The following is a 26,745-nucleotide window of genomic DNA, read 5'->3' as shown; positions in this document are numbered from 1 at the left end:
CAAAAAAAGAAAAACTTATAAAACAGTATGAAGCAAGGCTTTACATTTGACATCACTGTCGAAGATGAAACTGAGGAAGAACTTCTGTTTATATTATTATTGTATTATTTTCCCTTTAAGGAAAGCACTAGAGTAAATGGTAAATACTGTTCATTCTACCTATGTGATTTGCAGAATTTCTTTGGCCCCGAGTTTGTGAAAATGACGATTGAACCCTTTATATCTTTGGATTTGCCACGATCTATCCTTGTAAGTAATAAAACCAATTTGTGTCACTCTTAGAAAGTATTTTCCGTAATGACTGTTTTAAAAAACAGTTAAAATTCTTATAATATTCATTTTAATAGATGTCCTTCCTTTTTTTTTTTTCAATTGTAGACCAAGAAAGGGAAGAATGAAGATAACCGAAGAAAAGTAAACATAATGCTTCTGAGTGGGCAGAGACTGGAACTGACTTGTGATACCAAAACTATATGTAAAGATGTGTTTGATATGGTTGTGGCCCACATTGGCTTAGTGGAACATCATTTATTTGCTTTAGCTACCCTCAGAGGTACCAAGATATTTTAAGTTCAGGGTGTAGTATAGAAACTTGGCAACAAGCTGACTTTCATACCTGTTATTGCCCAACTTGTTTTGGGAAATGTTAACTACATGAACATGTCAGCATTGAGAAGTAGGAGTTAGGAACTCCCTTCTCCTAATTAGGTTCACTGTTTTAATAGCTGTGTCTTGTAGCATCTTCTATACCTGACCATGAAGATTTTTCTTTAGCTCTCACTATACAAAAGTGGATTTTAATTATTCTGTTTTGGGGACCATTATATATGTCAGTTGCCTACATATGTACTCTAGAAATTAAGTATCCTGCTAATCTGAATTTGAATATATAGCAGGATCCTGTTTCTGAATCCCCACTCACATCAACTTCTTCAGCCTACTATCCAAAAAGAAATATACAGCGTCTTTTTTAAATGTTTTCAGTACATGACTGCAAATGAGTCATTTTACATATTTTTTAAGCTTTATGTGCACTGAACTTTGAAACATTCACAGTGGGCTCAGAGCACAGCTTCAGTAGAAACCACTCCTATTGGGTCGCCTGGGTGGCTCAGTCTTGAGCATCCAGCTTCGGCTCAGGTTGTGATCTCACAGTTCATGAGTTCAAGCCCCACAGTAGGGCTCGCTGCTATCAGTATGGAGCCTGCTTTGGATCCTCTGTCCCCGCGGCGCCCCCTCTGCTCCTCCCCTGCTTGCACTCTCTCTCTCTCAAAAAGTAAAACATTTAGGGGTGCCTGGGTAGCTCATTCGGTTAAGCATCCAACTCTTGGTTTTGGCTCAGGTCATGATCTCACAGTTTCATGGGTGCGAGCCCCTCATCCTGCTCTGCACTGATGGTGCAGAGCCTGCTTAGAATTCTCTCTCTCTCTCTCTCTCTCTCTCGCTCGCTCGCTCTCTCTGCCCCTCCCCCACTCACACTGTCTGTGTTTCTCAAAATAAATAAACTTAATTAAAAAAAAATTTTTTTTTAAAAAGAAACCATTCCTATTTATCAGTTCGAATTTCCATAGCTGCTGCTTGCTTTGGAGTTGGGCTTTAATAAATGCTTCTTTAATAAATCATTATATTTATAAGTCACTCTTTAATATTTTAGATTCCTATTTACCTCAAAATTTCACTTAGCTTAGACAACAGAGTACTATAAATTACAATTAAGGATCAAATTATCCTGAAACCCTACAAGATCAGGATAATGTCTTCTTTGTCACAAAAGAAATGTTTTCTTCAACTTAGTTTTTGAATTCTTGTTTCTTAAAAACTAATAATTCACTTGGTAGAGTCATCCAATAAATATTCAATTAGTGCCTACTAATGTTCTGTCACTTTACTAGTTGTAATTTTGGACTAATCAGGTGACACCATTCACATGAATAATTAATCAGAATTTCTATTTATAATACATTAATTTCTTAAACATTCTGGACAAGTCAGATTTTATTGAATAATTTTTACTTGGAAAATCAATAATATTTAAATGAATTAAAAATAGAAATAAAATGATGAGTATTGTTTCTCCTAGGTTTCGGTTGGAAGCTCAATAATAATAAATAATAGCTAATATTTATTGAATGCCTACCATATGCCACGTGTTTTACCAAGTGGTTTATATACGTTAGGTCACTTGTTCCCTACAGCAATGCTAGAAAGCAGGAATTTGCACTATCCTGATTTTACAGACAAGAAAATTGATGTCTAGAAAGGTTAAATAATTTATTGAGCGTCCCGCAGACAGTAAATGATGTAGTGGTGTTGAATCCAGTTCTGTCTGCCCATAGAGCCCTCATTCTTACAAGACAGAGACCTAGCATCTTGCCCCCATCCACATGGAGTGCTTCAGAGTTCCTTGCCGTACTCCTTAGAAATCCGGTTTTATTCTCGTGTGAAACTGTCTTGTGCAAGTCTGATAAAAAAGAAAAAAAAACCTGACGGAATCAGAAGAAAACATTAAAGTATTTTATTATATCTGAATGTTTTCTCTTTCTGTTTTAGATAATGAATATTTCTTTGTTGATCCTGATTTAAAATTAACCAAAGTGGCCCCAGAGGGATGGAAAGAAGAACCAAAGAAAAAGAGCAAAGCCACTGTTAATTTTACTTTGTTTTTCCGGATTAAATTTTTCATGGATGATGTTACTCTTATACAGTGAGTACACAAGAGTTTCTGTCTTTCTCTTTTTGGTGCCTAGACTTTTGACCATTTAGTTTACTTCTACTGAATTATTTGATTCTGACCAATGATAATGTTATTATCATAAAAGGAATATTTCCTTCAATATAGTTTATTAAATTCTTGTGCCTTAAAAGCTAAATAATAGGGGCACCTGGGTGTCTCAGTTAGTTAAGCTTCTGGCTCTTGATTTTGGCTCGGGTCATGATCTTATGGTTATGAGATCAAGCCCCTTGTTGGGCTCCATGCTCACAGCACAGCCTGCTTGGGATTCTCTCTCTCCCTGTCTCTCTGCCCTTCACCTGCTCATGCACACTCTCTCTCTCTCTCTCTCTCTCTCTCTCTCTGTCCCCAAATAAATAAATAAACATTTTTTTAAAAAGCTTAATAATAAACCATCTTGGGAACTAAATTTATAGGCCAATAATAAAAACCACCTTAGATTCAAGATAAAGTTTACATGTTTTCTGCGTGCATTTATTGTTCTAGACATACTCTGACCTGTCATCAGTATTATCTTCAGCTCCGAAAGGATATCTTGGAGGAGAGGGTGCACTGTGATGATGAGACTTCTTTATTGCTAGCATCCTTGGCACTCCAGGCTGAGTATGGAGATTATCAACCAGAGGTAGGATTTGCTTTTCTCCAGGGCCACCTTTTTATTAATACTTTTATCCTCAACATAATTAAGAACTGAACCTAGTTCATGTGTTTGCTATTTAGATCTGGAGATTTTTAAGTCTAGTTTGGTACCTCAAAGTGACCAGGTTCCCTGCATACATTTGTATATAAAATCATACAGCATAGGGGCGCCTGGATGGCTCAGTCGGTTAAGTGTCTGACTTCGGCTCAGGTCATGATCTCACAGTTTGTGGGTTCCAGCCCCACGTCAGGCTCTGTGCCTGGAGCCTGCTTCTATTCTGTGTCTTCCTCTCTGTCTGCCCCTCCCCTGCTCACACTCTGTCTCTCTCTCTCAAAAATAAACATAAAAATTTTTTTTTTTAAATCATACATTGTAGCTTTCCTTTTTTTTTTTTTTTTTCTCCTATGTAAAATTTCCTGTTTCACAGTTTCAGGATATCTTCTCCCAATTTCTAATTAATAGATACTAGGCACAGGGGTTACCAGCCTAATCTAGATCTAAGGGGTCTTCTGCCTTCTACATGGATCCATGCAGCGATAGCCTGAGAACCTGACAGAGCTCACAGTGCAGAGAACAGATGTTCACGGCCAATTATTCAAGAAAAAAGTGGATCTCAGAGGAAGCAAGGGCAGGAGTCTGTCACTCAAGTAGCATCCTTCATAACATTAACTCTGACTGTAGTAACATTTGCCCCTTGTTGTCTGTCTCCTTAAGCTTGCTAATCAGTTCAATCATTTTACCTCACAATGAAAGACAAAGATTGATGCATTCCCTCTAAAACTCCTCAGAGAGAAGTCTAAATAAAAGTGTCTTACCTCAGGACGCCTGGGTGGCTCCATCCTTTGGGCGTCTGACTTCGGTTCAGGTCATGATCTCACAGATCACAAGTTTGAGCTCCATGTTGGGCTCTGTGCTGACAGCTCGGAGCCTAGAACCAGCTTCAGATTCAATCTCTGACTCTCTGCACCTCCCTGCTCTCTCTCTCTTTCTCACTCTCTCTCAAAATATAAATAAACAAAAAAAAAAAATTTTTTTTTTTTTTTTGGTGTCTTACCTCTCAGTTTAGGCAAGAACTTTAAGATAGGACGAAGAAGGCAAACAGAATTGCTTATAAAAACATTCTCTTGGGGCACCTGGGTGGCTCAGTTGGTTAGGTGACCAACTTCGGCTCAGGTCATGATCTCACAGTTTGTGAGTTTGAGCCCCGCATTGGGCTCTGTGCTGAAAGCTTAGAGCCTAGAGCCTGCTTCAGATTCTGTCTCCCCCTCTTTCTACCCCTCCCCTGCTCATGCTCTGTGTCTCTGTCTCTCTCTATCTCTCAATAATAAATAAACGTTAAAAAAATTTTTTTTATTTTATTTTCCAGGTTCATGGTGTGTCTTATTTTAGACTAGAACATTATTTGCCTCCCAGAGTGATGGAGAAACTTGATTTATCCTATGTTAAAGAAGAGTTACCCAAATTACATAATACCTATGTGGGAGCTTCTGAAAAAGAGACAGAGTTAGAATTTTTAAAGGTAAGTATGTAAGATTACAAATGATAAATTTTGTATCTTTTTCAAAGTAAGCAAGAAATATTGGAGGGCATATATCTAAAAGCTCATTTGCCAATAACTGGATACTATTCATTATCTCATGTCACTTATTCCTGACTAAAACCATGATATTTTAGTTACCTTGTAAAAGAGAACTGAAGCTCAAAGAGGAAATGTAATGTTCCCAAGTCGATGGCTGGTATGTAGGGTGAAACAGTGATTTGAACCCATATCTATATGGCTATGGATTCTCTGCTTTTATTCCATTCCATACTCAAAATACATTATAAACATATGAAGAAGCATTATAAAGTAACAACTGAATTTTGTGACTGACTGGATATAGGATTTGAGTTCATATTGATTCTAGAATTACTGTTTTTTTTTTTCTTAAAAGGCTTAAAATTCAATTATATCTTCTAAAAATGGTCTTTCAACTAACATCTAATAATTCACATAATGGAAGGGGGCCAGAAAAAACTGACTTATGGTTCTAGTTCTGCCACCAGCTTTCTTTGAGACCTCAAACAAATAGTGCTTTTGTGATCAGGAAAGATAGTACTATGTTAACTTCCAATAAGAATAGCAAGTATAGTATTCTGTTGAAAAGAGAAACTTTCAGAACGTTCTCCTGGTTCACCTCCCTAGCGTGTAACAGTATTCCTTCCATTTGCTGCTCCTTATTGGAGGGAGCCAAGTTTCCCAGCCCTAGAAGTGTCTATGAAAGGGTTTCACTCACAGACTTACACCAGCTTTAATCTAGAGTTTATGGTATGAAAGACAAGGTGGTTTGTTTGGTTTGAGTCAACATTTAAAGGCATTAAATTACATAGTTATATTTTCCCTTGGTCATTACAGTTTTATACTTGTAGGACATAAATATCAAATTCTGTCATTTTTTATTAGCAAAGGTAGAAAGCAGATTAGCACAGTGGTAAGAATTTGTATGGGAATTTCTAGTCAGAGAGTCTTGCACTTGAGTTCTTGTTTCAACCAGCTGTGTGAACTTGGGCAATCTGTTTAACCTTTCTGAGCATCAGCTTTCTCTGTGTAAGTAGTGTGCGTAATGTATCAGTAGGTTGCCCTACTCCTAATAATGTATACTGTTACTCTGTTCTCTTTAACTTCAGCATCTTTCTTCTAACCTGAGGTTTTTTAAATCTCATTAATACACCTTTCTAAAGTTACACTTCTGCTATATATTGCATTACCTTTGAAAACCTTTTATCTTTCTGCAAATGTGTTTTATTGAGGCATAATTGACATACAATAAAATTCGTAACTTTTGAGTGTTCAGTAAATTTTGAGAAATATATATAGTTTAAGAAATATATATATACCACCATCTGTATAATCATGATGAAGAACAAGGATTAGCAAACTGTGGCTTGCTTATTTTGTAAATAAAGTTTTATCAGAACTTGGCCATGCTCATTTGTTTCCATATTGCCTATCTGCTTTCGCACTACAACAGCAGAGTTGAGTAGTTACAGCAGAAATCGTATGACGCCTCCCCCAAAAGCCTAAAGTATTTACTATCTGGCCCTTTATATTTTTTTTAATTATTTATTTAAGTAATCTCTACACTGATGGGGTTGAACTCACACCCCTGAGATCAAGAATCATATGATATGCTCTTTGGACTGAGCCAGGCAGGTGCCCCATATCTGGCCCTTCAAAGAAAAGGTTTTACCCACCCCTGATATAACACATTTCCAATACCAGAAAGTGTCTTCATGTCCCTTTACAGTCAGTCCACTTCCCCCACCCCCACCGCAGCCCTTGGCAACTACTGATCTGCTTTCTATCACCATAGTTTTTCTTGTCTAGAATTTCATATAAAGAATTATATATTATGTAGTCTTCTGTATCTGGCTCTTCTCATTTAGAATAATACTTCTGAGATTCATCCATAGTATGGTGTGTATCAGTAAGGTTTTTTTTCTTTTCTTTCTTTCCTTTTTTTTTTTTTTTTTTTTATTGCTGGGTAGTTTTCCTTTGTACTACACTTTCATCAGTTGATGGATATAGAGCTGCTATAAACTTTCAAATACACATTTTTATGTGAACATATGGTTTATATTTCTTCTGAGTAACTACCTAGTAGTAGGGTTGCTGGGATCTATGGTAAGTGTATGTTTAACTTTATAAGAAACTGTCAAATGTTCTAAGGTGGTTGTCCAACTTCATGTATTACCAGCAGTGTGTGAAATTTCTAGTTGTTCTGCATCCTCAAAATTCTTGGTATGTTCAGTCCTTTACACTTTAACTATTGAAATAGGTAAGTAATGGTATATCATTGTGGTTTTAATTTATATTTCCCTAATTACTTTCATGTTGAGCATCTTTTCATTATTTGCCATTCATATATCTTTTTTGTTGAAGTGTCTAATAAAATATTTTGCCCCTTTTTGTATCTGGTTAAGTGTCTCCTTATTGCTGAGAAGTACCTGTTTTTTTAATATATTCTGGATGCAGTTGCTTTATATATATATCTCCTGGTCGGTGGCTTGCCTTTATATTTTATCATTGACTTTTGAAGAGTAAAATTTTCAGTTTACCAATTCTTCCTTCTAAGATTCATGTTTTTTATGTCCCATTAAAGATATCTTTGTCAAACTCACACCCACAAAGATTTTCTAAGCTTTACAGCTTTAGCTGCTATATTTAGGTCTGTGATCCATTTGGGGTTAATTTTCATATACCGGGTGTAGTAAGGGTCAAGATTCATTTTCTTGCATGTGAATATCTATTTGATTCAGCACATTTGTTGAAAAAACTGTTCTTTCCATGTTAAACTAGGATGGTACAACTTCTGTATCTGTATGCCACCCTTTACTAAGGTGCATTGCTATGGTGTGGTATTGTTCCAACAGGTCTGTCAAAGGCTGACAGAATATGGAGTTCATTTTCATCGCGTGCACCCTGAGAAAAAGTCACAAACTGGAATATTGCTTGGAGTCTGTTCTAAAGGTGTCCTTGTATTTGAGGTTCACAATGGAGTTCGCACATTGGTCCTTCGCTTTCCATGGAGGGAAACCAAGAAGATTTCTTTTTCTGTATGTCCATTTTAGCCCCTTTTCATTATATTTTAAAATAGGTGTTGTCAATTTCAAATGTAACATATTAGTTGATTTTCCTTAAGTAAACTCTACATCCTTCTATTCAGTAGGGCTAATACATTTTAATACTATTTACTCTCCTTTCTTAATTGTAGGAAGTATTATTAGGATTTTATTTGGTTTTAGTTTTCTCAGGAAGTAATTTTTAAAAGAATAGTATACATTCCTAGCTGGTTACATGCTCAGTTAACTTTAGTTAAATTACAACCAAGTTGACTTTTCTGTTAATTCAGAACTTATTCTAGCATACTAACTTCTCACATGGAGAAGCTCCTCTAATATATTTAAAATAAATAATTACTTTAACCCTAGTAAATTTTATCTAGCTCAATGTTGGGTCCATCACAACAACTGTTTTTGAACCTTAGCAGTCCAGAAATGTATTGGATTTTATGAACTAAAGGACTTTTTTTTTTTTTTTTTAATGTCCCAGGACTTTCTGCAATTTAAGTTTTAGTGTATACTTCCTGTGATGATAACACTTTTAGAATATCATGTTTATGAAAGATAGTCAGCTGTAAAGGCATATTTTGATTTTGGAAATTGTTGTGGAGTATCTGAACATTGAAATGCAATTGGGAAGCCCCAGAGATGAATCAAAAATTATGTTGAGGTATTTGTTTTCCTAATGGTATTCCGGGTCCACTGACATCTCGAATTCATACTTGGGATGAAATAGGGTCTCACTAGTACAAGGGTTATAAGGATACCAGTCTCAAAGTCCCAACTCACTCTGGTTAATCTTCAACCTAGAGACCTTTTGAAATCAGTTCTAGACTTGACGGTTAGCTGGTTGGTTTTCTGTGAAACTCTGAGATACACTAAGATTACCAGATAATAATGTGTTCTCTCAGGAAAGCCCAGACATTCTCATGTTCCCAAGATAGTCAAGACCAGGAAATTACCAGGGTATAATGTACATTCCCCAATGGAAATGCTGGCAGCACAAATATCTGGAGGAAACCTTAGATTAATTAAATACAAATCTAATTTTGACCAGTTTAGAAAAGGCAACAAATCAAATAAATTGTCTAGCATATAGCTCTCTGTTGTTTGCCAAGCTATCACACCAGCCCCGCTATATATAGAACTGGCTGTGATTAGCTCATATTTAAAGATCTCCAGTAATAGAGAATAGACCACATTCCCAAGCAGACTGATCCTTGTGTTTAGCAAAACTTGTTTATCCTAAAGTTCCTTCTCCAACACAGAGCTCTCTTTTTAACCCTCCTTTTTTTTCCCCACTAGCCTCTGGGGAGCTGGAAAAGTCACCCTTTGCCCTTCTCATCTCTCACAATTGAATTCCCCGGGGCACATTTCTTGTCCAGTCTATCAGTAAACACTTAGAATCAATTATTTTTAGGGGCTCCTGGGTGGCGCAGTCGGTTAAGCGTCCGACTTCAGCCAGGTCACGATCTCGCGGTCCGCGAGTTCGAGCCCCGCGTCGGGCTCTGGGCTGGTGGCTCGGAGCCTGGAGCCTGTTTCCGATTCTGTGTCTCCCTCTCTCTCTGACCCTCCCCCGTTCATGCTCTGTCTCTCTCTGTCCCAAAAATAAATAAACATTGAAAAAAAAAATTAAAAAAAAAAAAATCAATTATTTTTATGATTTGTTTGAAACCTGTAACTATTTGAATAGTTACTAGGTGTATCACTGATAGTCAAGATACTAATTTGGTGCTACTGTGTCTTTAACTACCCTTTAATACTCCCTGATTTCCTTTTTTTAGCAAAGAGAGAACAGGGTCCCAGAGATTTCATTGGCAACACATCCAGCTAGAATTTAATGATCTCATTTTGTTCTTATTGCATTGATTACATATTTTTAATAGCTGGACTCTATTTATGGCAAGTGGTACTAGTTTTCTATTTATAGCTGTGATACAAAGCTCAAATGAATTTATGTAAATAAGCAAAGTCAATTTTAAAATTTATGAATAAACAAGACCAGAAATTATGAAGAAGCCACCTGCATGATTGAAGTTTGAGTAATACTCTGTTATTGTGTCATTTGTTAGCCTTACCAAATTTGACTTTCCCATGCCTGCTTCTCCATTTGAAGACAAGGGACATGAATAGGGAAAATAATTTGCACAGTAGAAGCAACCAAGAGCTAGAGTAGAGTCTAACTGGACATAAGCAATTCTCCAGAGACATTATTCTTAGATCCCTGGCATGCTGAATGTTAATCTTTTAAGATATACGGATCACCTGCAAGCCTCACCACAGAGGTTGCAACATTTCAGATGCCCTCTTAAGCAGGAGACATCATTTTTCAAGAAATATATGAGAGATAACACTAATTGGTGGTTCTCCTGTTTCCCCTGAATTTGAATGCAAGAATCACTCTAACTCTAAATATCAATTTATTTTATCTCTCATCCCAGCAGCCATGTTACCCAGTGCCTCTCCATTCCCACATGTTAGCTTCTCCCAATTTCCATCCCAGCCTACAGGCCACCAAGATTCTTCTTGGTAGAATCACAGCTCTTATATATTAATAAATCAATTTTTGCCGAACTTCATTTTCTTACCCAAGAAGAACATATTTCCGTGACGTCTTTTTCAAACAGCTTTGGTATTTGTCAACATTGTAGTCAACTCAAAATGTTAATAATCTCATTAAGGGTAATTTTTCCCTTGCCAATAGCCGCTACACTGTCTGATCTAGGCTACAATTTCTGAAAGTGACAAATAATATTAATTTCATTTATTTCCTGAATCTGTAATAATAACAGGGTTATATTTTTCCATATTTATGTTAGAGGCAGGTCAAGGAATACTCCTGCCTCGTGGGAAATAAAAATAATATCTCTACTTATTAATTGCTGTTTACAGAATTTAGTCATAAGGTGATAGGAAAACATCCTAATTATTAATACCCCTGATTACATTGCAGAAAAAGAAAATCACCTTGCAGAACACATCAGATGGAATAAAACATGCCTTCCAGACAGACAACAGTAAGGTGTGCCAGTACCTGCTGCATTTGTGCTCTTCCCAGCACAAGTTCCAGCTGCAGATGCGAGCAAGACAGAGCAACCAAGATGCCCAAGATATGGGTAAGGACAAGCAAATTGGGTCAGATGATCAGGATATGTGCTTGATTTTTGCCACAAATTTTAAAAGAATTTCCATGTTGAGGATGAAAGTTAGACTAAGTCAAGTTTATAAAGGTGCCACAGATGAAGCCAAGATTTCAACTTCATGTTCATTTTGAAAACAGTGACCCAAGACTGTCAGGTAGTACCTGTTGAAATGTTTATTTTGTGCTTATCATTAGGCTAACTGATGTAAGTATTACATTTGGGTCACAGTCGCTACCCATAGTAAAGTTCCGTGCTATTTGGGAAGGTAAGACCAACATACACGAAACAATAGTACACAATAGAGGGTCAAGGTTTTAATAACAGATTACATCATACAGACTACATGATCTACACCGTAAGAAGAGAGGGAGGTCAGAGGCCAGAATACTCCAGTGGTGGCAATGGAACTGGAATTTGAAGGACAAAAATAAGTAGGTTAAAGATAAATGGCAGGGCTTTCCAGGTGAGGGAAAAAACCTGGGAAACAGGACAGGGAGCAGAGGGAGTATGCACCCAGGACAGTGAAGTGACATACCATAACAGTTAAGGGTGGCAGATTTCCCACGTGTTAGTTTTACTTGAGTGTGTCCTTCTTCAGAGACTGAGGTCAATAACCACCATACACAGTGTAAATGCTCAGGAGAGTGGTTTCAGTTCCTTTTGAAAAGGAACCGTCAGAAGGAACTAGTTCAGCTCTAAAAAAAATATCTCTGTCAGAAATGAAATATTGAAAGCTTACTCTGTAAGACCACATGTACAGATTAAAGTTACACAAAACCTAGTTGTGCATAGTAAATTCTTATAGTTTTCTGTGAAATATTCTGAAGAATTTGATTTTTAAATTTAATGGAATGGCACTGGTGACCTTGTGCGGCAGAGAGAGTCCTATAAATCCTGTATCCAAACTTTCTCATATCCTGAAACCCTACAAAAAGTGTGTTCCCTATAGGATCAGACGGGGGTGATGGCAGCCTATGTATAGATGTTTCTCAGCCTTTCAGAGCCAAGACGGTAGGGGCTGTATGCTTATTAAAAATGAAGATTCCAAAAACCTACCTGAAACTTGGTGAATCATCATATTTGGGTGTTGGGTCTCTGGAATCTGCATTTTAACAGGCTTTCCTCAGTAATGATTTTTATGCATGCTAAAATATGGTGATTACTGCTGTAATGTAATCTAATTATTCCTTTTCTTTCCCTACTTTGCTCTGCTAGAAAAATTGTATGCTCTTACATATTTTACAAGTGCAGTGAAATATCAAACTTATTAGAGCTATCAGTTTTCCTACCTGGACTAATATTCTATTCAATACAAATGAAAATTGAACAGTTGAAGGTTGCACCATTACAGATGTGGTATAATGTGCTGTAATGAAAAAAATCTGAAGACAAAACTACAAAGTTAGTCCTGCATCCTCCACATTCCTTATACGGAAAAACAATATAGTATAGGAGTTAAGAGCATGAACTGTGGAGCCAGACCGCCAGCATACAAACCTCACTCCATTACTTACAAGCTTTGAAGCCTTGGGCAGGCACTTAAACTCTCTGCCTTAGTTCCCTGTCTGTAAAGTGATTATCATAATGGTAATACCTACATCATGAGATTGTTGTAAAGATGAAATGAATTCATACATGTAAGCACCTTAAAGGTGCCTGACACAGAGTAAGTATTGAATAATATTATTGTTATCATCACCATCATCAACATTGTTTTACCACTACTACCAGTGATGGAAGCAGTAATCGTAGCAGCAGTATAATGACCCCTTATGAAAGGAACTGACTTCTTGGAGTCTCATTTTCCTCATCCATGAAATAGGAATGCCCTGTGTAACTCACAGGTTTGCACCAAGGAACACAGCAGCTGTGTATCCTTGAACTCCTATGTTAAAGCACTTTAAAACAGTATTATCTACATCTTATCCTAGATTGTGTTAAACCTTCAAAAGAATTATTTTTTGCTTAAAATGGCTTAAAAGTAACTACCTGCCTACTTAACTATTAGTACTAAACAAGTGAAAACAACTGGTATTATCTGTAGGAGGCTGGTGGGCTAACAAATGTATGTTACTTCTTTTGCATCGTAGAATGTTGGTGCTAGAACCTTAGAGGCCATTAAGTCAAACTCCTACTGACAAGGAAACAGGTTCACAACATAGTGTCTCACCTAACTTCAAAAAGGCCAAACGAGGCTGGAACCCTGGTATCTTAATTTCTATTTGATGAGTTTTCATCAAATAGAATCAACTTCATACATAGAATGAAATTAATAATCATTTATTGAGCACTTAACTACTTGTAAGATATCATGCTGGGTGCTGTGGGATAACAAAAATAAATGAAGTCCCTCTCCCCAGAAGAGCATACAGTTAAGTTGACAGCGTAAGGGAATACAAAAGGGTACAAGGGACTGAAACAATAGCACACGCAGAGATGAGGTAATGTGGATTGCAGAATCAGTGCGGAACTAGCAAGCCTTTGAGTTCACATCTGAAACATTAGTATTAGGATGTAGGCTCATTCCAATGTCCTTTCCAATCCTGGTAGTCCATATTGGAGTCCTTTCTAGGTGAAAGGGATTAAGGACAGACCAGATAAATGAATAGTTTTTGCTTCCATCCAATAAATACATACAGTATTTTAAGTCCTACCCAGGAGTAGGCTATGAATGGAATTGAATAGCATAAGCTTTGATATGTTTACAAAACAGACTGTCCCTATTTCTCCCAAAATTTGGTGTACATTTTCCTAATGGGTGAAGAAATCTGTTGGGTGCAAAGGCATTTCCTGGTAGTTGAATCTGTGTAAGACTCAGTTTTGTATCTTTGATTACAGTGTGCTCTCAAAGCAAAAATAATAGATATAGATGTAGATATAGATATAGATATAGATATAGATATAAATAATATTACTTGCTCTAATAAAACTGATATTTTAAGCTAAAAAGTTCATTCTGGGAATTTTTAAACCAATATCTTATTTTTATTCTCATGTTTTAACTTGGTGTCCACTCCTACGTCCGAGAAAGAACGGTGACTTTTCCTGTTGACAAGGAGATTGTCTAAACTTCATTCTGATGCATATTAAAAACCTTAAGTGTTTTCCTATCTGCTTAGGCCTGACGTGAAATATTAATTATTAATCTTCCTAGGAATTAGAAGATAAATGAAACAGAGTCCAAAGATCTAAGTTAGCAACATTTGACAATTATTTTTTTAAAGGAAGTTGTTGTAGCTGTTTTACATAGTGGTCAAACCAGAGTCCTTGTAGAGTGTAACACAGGTTTGGTATTTTCCATGGGGACACCAAACAGGGTGCATTGTAATGTGAATTACTAGTTCATGAACAACTGAATCATGTGAAATTTTGTGCTCCTGGCCCTTTATTTACATGAAAGAATTTTGATGCTAAAATTCTGTGATACAATGCTCTTTCATTAATAGCCTCAAATGGTCAAGTACTGCCATGACATTGGCTCTCACAAAATAGAATAACCAAGCACTTGTTATAAAGTATCTCTAAATTTAGCCTCTGCAAGACTTTAGATGTGTATTTCAGAGTGAAAGGAATTTAAGCATGAAGAGAACCCCAGCTCCTTCATCATGTTAATAAAAAGAAACCAAAAAAGAAAGAAGGCAAATAATACCTGATTCTCCCATGCCCCCTGAGCCTCACTTAAATCACAAAAAATCAACGAAGTGGGGAAGGTGAGATTGGCATAGTAATGAAATAACAAAAAAATAATTTTCTGTAAAAGCTTTTTTTTTCTTTGTGGTAAAATTTTATTGAGGTATATATAATTCGCATCCTATATAGTTCACCCACTTAAAGTGTACAATTCAGTAGTTTTTAGTATATTCACAGACTTGTGCAACTATCACCACAATCCACCATAAGCTTTTAAAAATCTAATAACCAAGAACTTTTTCTCTGAGCAAAATTCTCCTATGCATAGCTTCTTTTTCAGGCATGATCTCACTATGTCAGTCGTCCAGGCTTCATCTCTCCCTCTCCCCATCCTTGGCTTGCTGATATTTTAGCAGAGACACTACTAGGGTTGAACATTTCCATGCCAAATGTTGTTGTCATTTTTAACTGAAACCCGAAATTGGGAATGTGAAGTCAGCAAGCCCAAAGCCCAGACAGTATTAGATGCACAAGTTTCGTTAGATGGAGTGGGAAGAGCTACAGGGATGGAAAGATGGTTTGAAAACCAGGATCTTCTAAACTCCTTTTTCAAATCCTTGATTGCCACAATTGGAAAGCCACTGCTTACCTTGGCAATCAAAACAATTAAAAAAAACTGCATGCTGTATTTTATTTATTGAAATAACTCTTCTCATAAAGGTACTCGGTGTTTCCATCGTGTAAAGCCCTCCTATTTCCTTGTAGAGAGAGCTTCGTTTAGGAGCCTGAACCTCCAAGCAGAGTCCGTTAGAGGATTTAATATGGGACGAGCAATCAGCACTGGCAGTCTGGCCAGCAGCACCCTGAACAAACTTGCCCTTCGACCTCTGTCCGTTCAAGCTGAGATTCTGAAGAGGCTATCCTGCTCAGAGCTGTCGCTTTACCAGCCATTGCAAAACAGTGCAAAAGAGAAGAGTGACAAAGCTTCCTGGGAGGAAAAGCCTAGAGGGATGAGTAAATCATACCACGATCTCAGTCAGGCCTCTCTCTATCCTCATCGGAAAAATGTCATTGTTAACATGGAATCCCCACCACAAACCATTGCGGAGTTGGTAGGAAAACCATTACACCAGATGGCGAGATCTGATACAGAATCTTTGGCAGGATTCACAAAACTTAATAAGTAAGAACATAATTACCCAACTACGTCTTTGTAAATTCTACATTTCATACATTTGTTTTTGTTTTGACGTTTTATTATTTTCACCATATCTTTTTACATTGACACATCCCCCTCCTACTTTCCTCTTCCCTCTTTAGTTCAAAGTCTGTTGCAAGTTTAAATAGAAGTCCTGAAAGGAGGAAACATGAATCAGACTCCTCATCCTTTGAAGACCCTGGTCAAGCATATGTTATAGGTCAGCATAAACAAGCTTACCTTCTTTCTCCCGTACCTCATGCTCATAGTGAAGTGAACGAAATAATGTTAGCTATCAAGATAATATCTTTGCTTCTTTGTCCTAATTGCCAAAACTGCTCATGTATATGAAATTTTAGGCTGCTTAAAAATGCACCAAGTCAAATCAAAAACTGATTTAACAGGTGATTACTTCATGGCACAGACTGTTACTTCACTTTCTCTTGGTTGCAGAGAAAAACCATGACAGTCTTGCTGAGAGAACCCACACAGCCTGGTATCATGGCTTTGTTTTGGATAGCCTCCCTTTGGATTTTCCCCTACAAACCTGTGAAAGTGGACCCCACTCATACTATATTTTTTAAAGAAATGTTTCTTTAGGGTACTTTCAGCTTAGCATGAATGGAATTGTCTCTGAAACCAGATAATTTTATGAAATATACTATGGTTGGTAGGTGGAAATTCTTAGTTGATTTAAGTTTTCTTCCAGTTCTCCCAGCTAGCTGGGTCACATTAATTATTTAAATGTAGAAGTGTATAAACGCATACTACCTTATAAATAGTTCAGGTTTCCTGTTGTTTTAGGCATCTTAAAAGGGAAATGCACTGCAATCTTTCAGAGGAGTAGATATTTAAGCACAGAAGTGTGAACGACTACTCAGAATAAGAAACAGCTGGGGAGACAAAAAAAAAAAAAGAGAAACAAGGACACCCTCTTCTGCTGTTTTACCAAATAATACTAGTTTACTTACTTAGACCAAAGTTTGACCATTTAACCCTAATTACACAAAGTTAAAAAATATTTTCTTATTTGTAGTTGGATTGAAGATCTATGGAGTAAATGAAGTCAAAAGAGAACTCTAGTCTACAGTTGACAGTTGATATTTCCGGGAAGTAACATTACTGTATTGATGTAGGTTTCCACAGCTTTCAGAGATGATACTATCATCAATTTAAATTGAATTGGTGAAAAACTTTAGATTAAAGGCAAGATTTCACCCTATAGGTCACTCAATATGTTGAAAATAGCCTAAGAAGACACTAATTCAATCTTTCAAAAATGCTTTTCAAAGGATATTCATATATAATGGGATCTCTTATAGATTCTAAATAAAAATTCTACATAAAAATTCATCACATATCAGATGTAGAATAGTAAATATTTTTCTGAATTTGTTTTTTGATTAAGATTATTCATTCTGATTACTGAATTTTCTTTTAACATTTGACCAAATGCTTTTAAAACTCATTTCAGTGTCATCATTTCATATTTGACATATCAAAATGTCATTATCAGAAACAATACACTTGTGTTTAAATTTATTCTGCAAAACAAGCTGATATGCTTAATTTGGATATTAAAAATAATAAGCCCATGTCAGAAGACGTTTTTCTGAGTGTAAATTTAAAAAATGTTTCCGCCTTAATGTTTTATTGATTTTTATGAATTTATCAGAAATTACTACTATAGTATCTGACCACTTTATAAACTGTCTAATAATTTAATTTATGCCACAGGAATGACTTTGCATAGTTCTGGAAATTCTTCATCCCAAGTACCCTTAAAAGAAAATGGTAGGTTTATAAAATGTTTTTCCCCTCATTTCCATCGTATCTTTTCTCTTGTACCTAATGAGATCATCCTGGACGTAATATTGAAGAGTCTTCAACTCCATGCTGAGGATTTTAGGCCTTATCTTGGAGTCAAAGGACAGCTGTATTTTTCAGCACCATGGTGATGTGATGGGACCTGTGATTTAGACTAATATTGATGAACTAGAGAAATGTCAAACTATAAATACAGACACTAATTGGGAAGCTAAGATAGTAGTTCAGGTGAAAGGTAATTTTGATTAAAGAGTTTCAACTGAGGCAGTTATTTCAACTGAGGATGCTTGAGCTGGATCTGAAGATAAAAGGAGAAATTATCCAGGCAGGCAAGTGGATAAGCATTCCAGACCAAGGTCATAGTGTGATCAGACAAGGAGACAAGTGAGAGGATGACAGACTTAGGTAACTGCAAGAGTCTCAGGATGGAGGCACATGGGGCCAGTGTGATGCTTGAGAACTAAATAGGGACTACCTCCGAGTTTTATCCTAAATATTATGGAAAGAATTTGAAGACATTAAGTGTTGAGATTTATGGTTTAGAAGGAGTCTAAGAAGTAACAAAGTTGTAGGAAGAAATTTTGTGTAGTGACCTGAGCCCGTGGATTCAAATTTTTTAGTTTAGATTATAAAATGCCTTCATCTACATTATCTTACTTGATTCTTTTAACAATTTTCATGAGTATAAAGAATATTTTATTATTGTGTATATACAACTTTTCTCCAAAAATGTTTCAGTCTTACCCTTAAGTTCTAATTTTCCTGAGAGCCAAGGCAAAAATGAAGGTATGAGAGTAGATTGAACCTATGAAACTGCAGTTTTTGTAGGTTAAAACTGTAAGAAACCAAGTACCATTTTGTATAATTATCATTTTTTAATAGACATACCCACAGCAATTCTTCAACACAGGAAAACTTTTCTCAGAAGTAAAGTTGAGTCAAAGGGTAAAAATACACACAATATCTTAAATACTCATAGCAAATGAAAGATTTTTTATCTCATTTTTTTAATGTATAAATACTCAAAAAAATCTGAGGGTGTATTGTTAAAGAAAAAAACAGTGAATTTATACTTTGGCTTAAGTTACTAAAACCGTGATATGTAGCTCTGTGATGATTAAATGTCTCGCATGGACTGAATTTACAATATTTCTGTACCTGAAACAACTCAGTTTTAACATCTCCATAATGGTACAAATTTTGATTAATAGTTATTGAGTGCTTACATGTGCCAGATACTGTTCTAAGCACTTAGTGTTTAATCCCTCATTTAATCCCCACAACAATCCTGTGAGGCAGGTGCTAATGTTATTTTCTTTTCACAAATGAGAAACCAAAGCATACAGAGGTTGAGTTGTGCTGGCAAGTGCTGGAGCCATGATTTGAACACAAGAAGTGTGTTTCCAGAGCCCATACTCTACTCTTTAGAGTGTCTCTAATGCCTAATCATCTGTAGGCGTTATTTCTCTAAGTAAAGGTTTGATAGAAGCTGGGTAATAATATATTAGAAGATGAGAACCTAAAATGTTTTAGCCTATGTTCTGATGGAAAAGAATATGAATTTACACTGGACACCAAATGAACAACATGTACAGGGTAATTGCTCTACTTAAACCTTCAGAACCCTCATCCTCTGAGGTTAGTGCCGCTTACTGATGAAGGCAGCTCCTTCATGAGGAAGATGACCAACCCACCTTCCTGAGGAGGTGTGCACCAGTTGCCTTGCAGACAAGTCTTATTTTCTTCAAAATTCTCTTTGAATCCGCCCACATAGCCCTGAATTAGTGCTCTGTTGAGAATCAAGTTTTCACTCAACAGAGCATGGCAAACACATTTTTCCAAATAAGGTAACTGAGTCCCAAGAATTTTAAATTACTTGTCCATGAATCAGATAGAGGACTTCTCATTGTCATTTCAGTATTCTTCTTTGCTAGTCAGGATTATTAGAAGACAATTAGAAATGAGCATCAGTTAATATTGAACTATTCATCATTTAATACAAAGACCAACAAATAAAATTCAATCTTAACCTCTTATGATGTTCAGAGACCCTTAAAGAATGTGAAACTTGAAAAAGAAGATAAAGGAAAAAGGCATGAGCCTTCGGATCATATAAAACAGATATGGGAAGGATTACAATCCTCTGATTAATTGTGATTTCAGAAAAAAAAAAAAAAGTTAATCTTTGAAAACACAGACTTCTTCTATTTCTTCCCAAGAGAGTAAAAACCAAACAAGAAAATATAGAACTGATGCAAGAATTATGTAAAATTGGTTTTCAGTGTTTCTTGTTTTACTATAAGTCAGAATTCCCATATAATTGAAAAGCAACTTTTAACTTGTTACCTCCCTTACTATCCAAACCACAAAAATGGGGTCAAACACTGGACTCTTAAAAACAACATGCAAAGGGTACCTGAGTGACTTAATCAGTTAAGCATCCGACTCTTGATTTCATCTCCAGTCATGATCTCATTTGGAGTCCTGCATGGGGGTGGAGCTGGGCGGGGAGCTTGCTTAAGATTCTTTCTCCCTCTCCCTCTGCCCCTCCCCCACTTGCTCCTCACCCACCCACACACACACACACATACACACACACTCTCTCTCTCTCTCTCTCTCTCTCTCTCTCTCTCTCTCTCAAATAAATGCAAAAAAAAAAATTCAGGTAAAGTAGGTCATTCAAGTGCAGAGTAACTTGGTACAGACACTGAAATAAGCTTTTTAACCCAATATTAGGACTGATTATTGCCCTTCTAATCAATCTCAATTCCAAGGAATAAAATGTTATACAAACAGATTTTAAAACCCACTTTGTTTAGTCAGATGTCAAGGAAAAATGTAATGCTAATGCTAGATTTTTCTACCTAAGTCTTAATTAGAATACATACAAAGTTGAAAATTATAATAAAATTGAAGCCCAAAGTGCTCACAAAAGAATTCAACAGATAACAGGAATTAACCAGAAGAAAAAAATAAAGTCAACTAAATTGAGACTGAAAGGAACTTTATAGTATATTCAAACCAAGCCTTTACATCCTGTGGGTTGAGTTGAATAAGTCCCAGAGATGTTATATGGCCCCAAATTTACAGAAATAAAACACCAAAATTGCCATTATTATCCTCCTTACCCTACCACTGAGGCAGTTAGTATATTAGGTAGGATAATAATGAAAAATACCTGTCTTTGTTTTTATACCAATAATGTGCTACAGATTCATCATCCCCAGGATTTGAAATGCATCTTTTTCTCTAGAGTGAGTGATGGATTTATCCAGAGTCTCCTCTACATACAGTCCAGTTCCTCACAGAATCAGTGGCGTGGAACTGCTTGATATTTGACAAGGGTCTTTATCTATAACCAACAAAATCAGTTTTTCTTGCAAAAAAAAAGTTTGTTGGCTCATACTTAGATTGATTATGTGACCTTGGCTTTATCAGAAATATGCTCGTCCTGGGAAATTTCGTTTACTCATAGATATATCTATCGTTAATATGTAAAGTTATTTGAGGGGACTATGTCCACGTGAACCTTAAGAGAGATGAGAAAGGCAGCAGTGGAACAGATATGATGGAGAGAAGGTATACATTTTTCTTCCTAAATTTTACATTTATCAATCATTCTAAAGAAATTTCCCAGGTAAACATTGGGAATGACACAAGCATCCATTATTTAAGGAAGTGGAAATTTTGAGTTGAGCCTCTTTTTAGCTTTAAAATATTTGTAGAATTTGCTGTGGTCATAGAGTATACTAATGGGAAAAGAAAATTATTTTAAGGACTTAAAAATATGTATTTCTCCAATATTAAAGCTTGTTTTATATAATAATACCAATAACCAAGAAATGTCTTCGTACTTGTGGGATGCCTGCCTGGCTCAGTCAGTTGAGCATCCAACTCTTGATTTCAGCTCAGGTCATGATCCCAAGATCCTGGAATCAAGCCCCACATGGAGCTCTGTGAGGCTGCTTAAGATTCCCTCTTTCCCTCTGCCCTTCCATCCCATTTGCTCTCTCTCTCAAATAAAAAAAGAAGAAGTAGAAATGTCTTGAAATATCTAGCTGCCTTACTTTCAAACTCATAAATTCTATTCAGTCCTCATTGAACTCTGTAAATATCTTTTCAGTTAACTTGAGTTGTCATGTACTATATATTTCAGATACTTCCTCTTCCATCTTTTTTGTTAAACCAGTGGAAAAGTATTTGAGCATCTATATGAATAGAAGGCATGTAGAATACAAATAGAAACTGGGCATGTTCACGGTATTGTCTAGTAACATGCAGCAGCACACCATCCTTCCTTCTTTCTGTTCCTCACATTAGTAAGTTACTTTATATCAGTGGGGTGGGATGAGGGGCCGGATGAAGGACATCCCTGTTAAAAAAAGAGTGGGCTAGCAAAGCTTCCCTTTCCAAAAAAATACTTATCTCCACCCTACTCAAATCTTGTACTCTAGGCAGACTGATCAATGACATTTCTCCAGGACCCTTTCTGCCTTCTTTCCATCTCAGCTTTTGCTAATTCCTTGTGTTGCTATATAACCAGCTCCATAATCTACTTACTAAAATCCTACCCCATTTCCTTGAAGTCGTCTTTATTTCTGGCAGGAAGAAGCCTCTCCTCTCTTAGAAGCTTGATTCATGCCTTTGTAATGCAGCTATTTCACTGACAGTGTTGACATTTCTATGTGTCAGTTAGGCTAGATCTTTGCTCTTACAGCCTGATCTGATTCAGCTCACAGTTACTATGCAGCAGCTTTCATAAATAAAATCTTGTTTTATTTTCCCAAATTGCCTAGTGAGAGACTTTGACAGGAAAGTTGTTCAGTCAACATTTTAAGGATGAAATAATCAAATGAATGATTACTCACATCCCACTGGTGAATCTTTGAATACAGAGAGCTTAATCTGTTTCTTCTAGTTAGGGAGATAAATATGTAAAACAATAATGCACATTTATTTTGTGTGTGTGTGTATTCTATTAATGTTTACCTGGGAAATATCTTTACACACACACACACACACACTTATTAGTCAAATAAATAATATAAATAACCTATCTTGTTAGTACATACATTGCAAAAGAAAATGGCACTTTTATTCTTTGAATCAATACATTTGTCTTCTAACAGATACCCTTAGCAACATTAAGAATATTGATCGCTTTTATAATTGAATGCAAAAACAATTTACATAAAGTAAATGGACTTTGTCTTTACAATGGTGACAAAAGTTTACATTTAATACCTAACCTGACCTTATTCTCGTGTTTATTTTATTTTATAGATTTTGTTCTGTTGTGGTTTGTATTTGGCTCTAGCTGAAAATTAGGATACTTGTCTATTTTAGGATAAAAGTATTTTGGGTACTTAGATGATCATATTAAGCTAGGCATTAACTAATTCATGTACTTTGTGCTTATATATGTATGTGTATATATATATAAATATACATATATCTTTATATCTTACACATATGTTTATATACACACCTAATATAAAGGCTTTTCACACCATTGTCAAAGGAATTTTTTTTTTTGGAATCTTATAAATTAATTAGAAATACTGAATTACTACTCTTATTGACTATAACTAAGTTTTAGTCAAAAAGAAACAATGAAATAGGAACTTGTATACTACAGAGCGCTAGCAAACTTGCATCAATGCTTGATGTTTAAGGGATAAAGTTAATTTACTCCAGAGAGCAAATGATTGCTGTTATTCCTTATGATATTAAAGTGCCTTATTTCTAGAACATGAAGTATCACATTTGCATCATTTAAGCATTAATCCATGTTGTGTAAAAAAGTTACTACTTATTTTATAACATTCATATAATCTCAAATCCATAGATATTCATATGTTGGCAAATAATCTGTAATTTTCAAAAAGCTTCAATGTGTATAAGAACCATGCAGAGATGAGTTGGAGGGTTTACCTTACAAAAATATCTGAGTGTGTTGTTTTCATCTACCACCACATCACACACAAACCATTTTGAACTAACAAATTATAATTGACGTTAAAAAGGTGTATTAATTTGCTAGAGCTGCTAAGACAAGGTCTCACAGACTGGGTGGCTAAAGCAACAGAAATTCATTTCTCACCGTTCTGGAGGCTAGAAGTCTGAGATCAAGGTGTTGGCAGCATTGACTTCTTCTGAGACCTCTCTCTCTCCTTAGCTTGTAAGTGGCCAGCTTCTCCCTCTGTCCTCACATGGTCTTCCCTCTGGGTGCGCATGTCAGTATTCAAATTTCCTCTTATGAGGACACCAGTCATACTGGATTAGGACTTCACGTTAATTTTTTCTTAATTTAACAAACACAGTTAAGTTCTGGGGTACAGGGACTTAGGAGTCCAACATATAAATTTGGGGGTGGGGTAAAATTCAGCCCATAACAGGAAGAGCTAGAGAAAGTGGTGTGTTTGTGTGCATGCGCGCAATTTCAAATGTTCAGACTGTTAAGTAAATGAGGTAATTTTATTAACAGACAATTAAGTAGCATGTTTATTGGCTTAATTTAGGTGATATTTGTGAATTATCAACCTACTCAAAAAAATAAGTAAATAAAGCCCTCATTGGAAGTAAGAAAAAGTAAATTCTAGTTCTGATGCTAACATTCCCTCAATTTATTTAACCAGCATTTATCAAGTACTGACTGAAGGCATTTTGCTGAGAGTAATATTAACTTGTAATGTTGAACAAGTCATGAACTATTCCTCATCTGCAAAACAATGATTTAAAATTTCTTTACCTAATTCAATTCATGAGATTGCTTCACAAATAAGAAATAAATGAAAATCCTTTGAGAACGTAAATGTGCTAGCCGAGTCATTATTAACAGGATTTTAAAAAGTAAATCCAGGGGTGCCTGGGTGACTCAGTTGGTTAAGCTTCTGACTTCAGCTCAAGTCATGATCTCACGGTTCATGAGTTTGAGCCCCACATCAGGCTCTCTGCTGTGGTCAGGCTCTCTCCTCTCCTAGAAGAGCCCACTTCGGATCCTCTGTTCCACTCTCTCTCTGCCCCTCCTCTGCTCGTTCTCTCATTCTGTCTCTCAAAAATAAATAAGCTTTAAAAAAGAAGTAAATCCATTTTCTTCTTGTTGCTGCTTTACCATACAACTTACCATGAATATTTTATTCATTATAAATAAAAATGTGAACCACTTATTAGTTGAAAATTCTTACCATAGTGAGCACTGTCAAATGCAGAAAGTCAACTGTGATATAACAGGAACAGTGTCAGAAAACCTAAGTTTAAGGTTCAGCTCTTGCCTGTACTAGCTGAGTAAACCTGTTCAAATCATTTAAACCCTTGAGATTTATTTACTCATTTGTAACTGTAATATACTTATTTCACAGGCAATCATTTATGAGGAATAAATGTGATATCAGTGGCAGGCTAATCACATATTGAACCATGTGGTGATAGTATCAGTCCTTTCGTAAACTATAAATCATATCAAAATAGAAGATCAAAATATCAAATCATACCTGAAATACAATATTAAAGTGACCAAGTAATCTATTAAATCTGTTAAATGTTAACATTTAAGTTGGAACAAGCAGACAGTCTTAGTGCCTGAGCATGTTATGTTTATCTTAACACCATACTTTTCCAATAGATGTTCTACACAAAAGATGGAGCATGGTATCTTCACCAGAAAGGGAGATCACCTTGGTGAACCTGAAAAAAGATGCAAAGTATGGCTTAGGTAAGTCACTGTAAGATTCTTTTTTTTTTTAATTTTTTTTTTTTAACATTTATTTATTTTTGGGACAGAGAGAGACAGAGCATGAACGGGGGAGGGGCAGAGAGAGAGGGAGACACAGAATCGGAAACAGGCTCCAGGCTCTGAGCCATCAGCCCAGAGCCCGACGCGGGGCTCGAACTCACGGACCGCGAGATCGTGACCTGGCTGAAGTCGGACGCTTAACCGACTGCGCCACCCAGGCGCCCCAGTCACTGTAAGATTCTTAAAGGTTTGTAAGAATCAAAGAGAAAAGGTCTATCTATATAGCAAAGCATTGGCATTGAGCACCGGTTGTCTACCCACAGCCCCTCCACCCCACCCACCTGGTCAGGAAATGTGAAAGATGAAATGCTCACAAGCAAATCTTCCACCAAACTTAACAGTCCTATTTCACATGTGTTACCTATTTATTATATTTGATATGAGAATCTCTACACTTCTGTGTATTGGACAGACTGATTATTAATCACTGAAAACACCAATATCGTGAAACTCTTTTTTCAATGTGCTATTTTACAGGATTTCAAATTATTGGTGGGGAGAAGATGGGAAGACTGGATCTAGGTGTATTTATTAGTTCAATTACCCCTGGAGGACCAGCTGACTTGGATGGATGCTTAAAGCCAGGTACTTTACATATTAGATAATTTCTTATGTACTTAACTGAGAGGCATGAATTTGCACAGATGACGAAAGTGGAACTCAGGCAAAACAAAAATAAAGAAGGGGGCAGTGACATTTCTAAGACTTAGCATGAATTTCTCTTTAGTTTTGAAAATATTGGATTGTCTATTTTTACAGGAGACCGTTTGATATCTGTGAATAGTGTGAGTCTGGAGGGGGTCAGCCATCATGCTGCAATTGAAATTTTGCAAAATGCACCTGAAGATGTGACACTTGTTATCTCTCAGCCAAAAGAAAAGATACCCAAAGGTAATGCTGTAGATGGTTCTTAGCTGTGTGTTCTGTTTAACTTTTCACAAGAACTTCACTATCATGGCCTAATACATTGGATTTAAGTTCCTTATTTCCTTTCTGAAAATTTGATGTATGTAGTTCTAGTTTGTTTTAATATTATGCATTAGTGTAACTTTTCATTCATCACTTCCAAGGTTTCCTATCTCATTCATCTTTAGTAATATATGCATAAAAATAGATTTGTTGTGCAAAATTGATGTCATTTAAGTAAGTGTCTTAGGCCAAATCAGAAATAAAATTCTT

The 26,745-nt window shown here is 36.2% G+C and overlaps 1 protein-coding gene across 10 annotated transcripts in view; it reads left to right on the top strand.

Moving 5' to 3' along the window:
- The window catches only part of PTPN13 (protein tyrosine phosphatase non-receptor type 13), a 229,600-nt gene that overhangs the window by 151,864 nt on the left and 50,991 nt on the right, over positions 1–26,745 (top strand). For 8 of the 10 annotated variants that reach the window (XM_086704646.1, XM_086704645.1, XM_025922282.2 and 5 more), the window contains 13 exons: positions 175–249; positions 379–553; positions 2,551–2,704; positions 3,218–3,356; positions 4,738–4,890; positions 7,785–7,967; positions 10,927–11,089; positions 15,512–15,929; positions 16,067–16,164; positions 17,682–17,738; positions 25,396–25,485; positions 26,044–26,151; positions 26,326–26,457. In XM_086704646.1, coding sequence (XP_086560772.1) covers positions 175–249; positions 379–553; positions 2,551–2,704; positions 3,218–3,356; positions 4,738–4,890; positions 7,785–7,967; positions 10,927–11,089; positions 15,512–15,929; positions 16,067–16,164; positions 17,682–17,738; positions 25,396–25,485; positions 26,044–26,151; positions 26,326–26,457 — 1,945 coding nt within the window. The remainder of the gene's footprint in view (positions 1–174; positions 250–378; positions 554–2,550; positions 2,705–3,217; positions 3,357–4,737; positions 4,891–7,784; positions 7,968–10,926; positions 11,090–15,511; positions 15,930–16,066; positions 16,165–17,681; positions 17,739–25,395; positions 25,486–26,043; positions 26,152–26,325; positions 26,458–26,745) is intronic. The other 2 variants (XM_086704647.1, XM_025922284.2) reach the window with 1 other exon arrangement.

This window comes from Puma concolor, chromosome B1 (assembly GCF_028749965.1).
Source record: "Puma concolor isolate L17-30 chromosome B1, mPumCon1.1.hap2, whole genome shotgun sequence".
NCBI classification, from domain to species: domain Eukaryota; kingdom Metazoa; phylum Chordata; class Mammalia; order Carnivora; family Felidae; genus Puma; species Puma concolor.
This window is presented reverse-complemented; position numbering and strand designations above follow the sequence as displayed.